The sequence below is a fragment of the Myotis brandtii genome, unplaced genomic scaffold (assembly GCF_000412655.1).
Source record: "Myotis brandtii unplaced genomic scaffold, ASM41265v1 scaffold136, whole genome shotgun sequence".
In the NCBI taxonomy this organism is placed as follows: domain Eukaryota; kingdom Metazoa; phylum Chordata; class Mammalia; order Chiroptera; family Vespertilionidae; genus Myotis; species Myotis brandtii.
Genome location: NW_005354829.1, coordinates 2443698 through 2447146, shown reverse-complemented (window position 1 = coordinate 2447146; position 3449 = coordinate 2443698). Strand labels below are relative to the sequence as shown.

At 48.2% G+C, this 3449-nt stretch overlaps 1 protein-coding gene across 1 annotated transcript; it reads right to left on the bottom strand.

Moving 5' to 3' along the window:
- Nucleotides 1-1929: 1929 nt before the first annotated feature.
- On the bottom strand, nucleotides 1930-3444 carry TKTL2 (transketolase-like 2; the record flags this gene model as incomplete). Its single annotated transcript, XM_005860557.1, has 1 exon — nucleotides 1930-3444. A coding segment is annotated over one exon (1515 nt), but the record flags the coding sequence as incomplete, so codon positions are not given.
- Between the last annotated feature and the right edge of the window lie 5 nt (nucleotides 3445-3449).

Genomic DNA, 3449 nt, shown 5'->3' with positions numbered 1-3449 from the left:
CCCGATTGGCCTGGGGCCCCTCTCCAGCCAGCTCTGCCCATGATTGGCCCCTCCCCACACCAATCAGGGGTGGGACTGGCTGGCTAACCTCTCATGGCCCCTCCCCCAGCCACTGATCCCTAACCGACCCCCTCTACCCCATTTGGGGCAGGGCTGGCCGGCCCACCATCCGCAGCCCCTCCCCACAGCCAGACCCGCCCCCAATCGGCCCCCCAACCCCAATCAGGTGCAGGTCTGGCCAACCTCCCACCATCTCCTTCTCCCAACAGACTGGCCCCAATCTGCCCTGATCGGGGCCTGGCTGGCCAGACCCCACCCGTGCACAAATTTGTGCACTGGGCCTCTAGTCTATAATAAATGCATAATATGCTCATTAGACTGGACGACCTTCCAGATGAAGCCACGGTGGCAGGGGCTGAGGCAGAGGCTGCTGCAGCGGCAGCGCGGGCCGAGTCCTTGCACGATTTTTGTGCAGTGAGCCTCTAGTAAGCTATAAAAGCTGAAGCTCTCTCCCAGTATGCATACCCAAATTATAATTTTGTGCTAGTATTTTATCTATCTTATGTAGTATCTGAATCAGTGCTATCTCTAATGTTTGCAAAATAAGGATGGAGATTTATTATTCAATAGCACCCCACTCATGGGTATATGTAATATTTGTTTGATATTACTTGATTGGAATGACTATATTGGAAGATTCACAGTTATAGATTGTATGCTAGCAAATACAGTTAGATTTTTTTTCATGTGTGTGTATAAGTAAGTGAAGAGCTTTTTTTTTTACTTATTTGAATTTTCCAAATTTGTACAATGATCCTATGAGGATCCTAGAGGCCTGGTGCACTTAACAAGGGCAATAAAATAAGAAACTAATGACCTAATATATAAGATACAGACTAATTTTAAATTTAGTTTTGAACCTTGGTCCATCTTTAACTTTACCTGACTGGTAAGTACTCTTTTCTTGTATTCTAGCCATATAATTTATGTACTTACACCTAAAAGTAAGAAGTCTGCTTGACATGGCTTTTCAGTCCACATGTTGTTCTCTGGTGACTTATCTGCAGCTCAAACCTTTTTCCAGGATTACTGTTAAGAGACATGCCTCTTTCTGCTTCTAGTTTAGATAGAAGTGTCTTCCTTACCAAGAAGAAATCAAATAACACATACATGGCACAAACTAACTAAAGTTGAAGTTTTAAAATTCTTTATTACATTAACTTTAGTAATCTTAGTAGATGAATATAAGGTAGTTAGTAATCTGGTTTGGTCACTGAAAAAAATGAAACATTTTTGAAACCTCACCTAACTGTGTAGTATGAAGACTAGAACTAGTTATGCTTTCATATCTTTAAGAAAGCAGTATGATTAGAAGAACCTTCACTGCTGCTCTATGCCTCTAAACTACGGAGGAGAGATGAAGTCAAGCTTCTGAGGAAATCCCAAGGCAACTAACTGCAGTCAAACAATGTCTGGAAAGCTGCAGGTAGAAATGCATTACATGAAAGCTCAAATTTGCTTCAAAACCTGGGCTACTTAAGTCTAAAATTAAATTCACATTTTCTTACAAGGAAATTAGAAACATTTAAGAAACTATTAACTCTATTTTGATTCCCAACAGTTATTTATAACCTTCTCAGAAAATTTTGTATTAGGCGTAGCTGTTTTGTTTGCTATTCTGTTACTTATGAAGTTATAACCTACTTCAATTATTCAAAAATGAGAGTAGCATTTGTGTATACAGTCACAGTTTAACCAAAAGGTAGTTAACTTGAATTTCTAATTGGGAATGAAGAAGGGTGTTAAATGTTTTTAAAAATGTGCAATAATATAAACAATGGTTTGATAACATCTAGCATTAATGCAATATAAAGATTAACTGTTTTAAGACCAAACTCAACAAACTGACTTTTAAAGAACACAGCTATCTTAATTCATTAAAGTGTGTTTCACAGCTGCTATGATGTGTCTGGCACTGATTCCAAACATATCCAGCAATTCGCAAGGTTTCCCACTTCGAGGGACTCCTGACACTGCCAGCTGATGAACAAGGATGTCAGGCTCCCCAGACACAGCGGCACATACTGCTTCTCCAATGCCACCTTCCCGGTAGTGATCTTCCACTGTGATAACCCGACCGCCTGTAGCTTTTGCATTGGAGATGATGGTGGCAGCATCCAGGGGTTTAATGGTAAATGGGTCAATGACACGGATGGAAATATCTTGTTCAGAAAGACGGTCAGCAGCTGCTAAGGCTTCATGGAGAGTAACCCCGGCTCCAATTACTGTGACTTTGTCATTGGCACTGTGGCGGATGACCTTGGCCTGTCCAATCTCAAAATGTTCTTCTGGGGTATAAATAACTGCAATTTCTGGTGGGCCAGTCCGAATGAAGCACATGCCTTTGGCATTGGCGGCCAGGCATACAGCGTGCTCTGTCGAGACGGCATCGCTTGGATAGAACACGGTGCAGTTGGGGATGCTCCGGAACATGGCTAGGTCCTCCAGGGCCATCTGGGAGGGTCCGTCCTCACCGATGGAGAGCCCGCAGTAGGAACCAACCAGGTTGATGTTGGTTTGGGAGATGGCCCCCATCCGGATATGATCAAACGCTCGGGTCAAATAGGCCGCGAAGGTGCTGACAAAAGCGACGGTGCGGTCGCGCGTGGCACAGCCCAGCGCCACGCTCACCATGTTTTGCTCGGCCATGAAGCACTCGATGAAACGCTCGGGGTGCTCTTTCTTGAACATCTCGGAAAAGGTGGCGTTCTTCGCGTCCCCGTCCAGGACAATGACCCTTTTATTGGCATGACCCAGTTTGGCCAGGGCCGAGCCGTAGGCCCTGTCGGTCGCCACCTTGTCCCCCACTTTGTAAGCGGGCAGCGAGGCCATCTTGATGTTCTTGATGCTGATGCGGGGCGAGTCCTCCACGGGCGGCCTCGGCGTCAGGTTCCTGTTGGTCTGGATCTGGCTCTCAATCAGCTTGATGATGGCGTCGGCTCTCTCCTTGGGCATCGGCTTCCCGTGCCAGTTCTCGGCGTCCTCCACGTTCGGGATGCCCCGGCCCTTGAAGGTCTTGGAGACGATGGCCGTGGGCTTGTTCTTCACCCGCGCCGCCTGCCAGAAGGCGTGGCACAGGGCCTCCACGTCGTGGCCGTCCACCAGGTAGGTGGTCCAGCCGAAGGCCTCGCAGCGCTTCTGGTACATGTCGGTGCAGTGCTCCAGGGGCGTGGGCCCGCTCTGCCCGAGGCGGTTCACGTCGAAGACCGCCACCAGGTTGTCCAGACTGTAGTGGGAGGCGAAGGCCAGCGCCTCCCAGATGGAGCCCTCGGAGGACTCGCCGTCGCCCAGGAGGCAGAAGACGCGGTAGCTGGCCTTGTCGAAGTACTTGCCGGTGTAGGCCATGCCGCACGCGGCCCCCAGCCCCTGCCCCAGCGACCCGGAGGCCA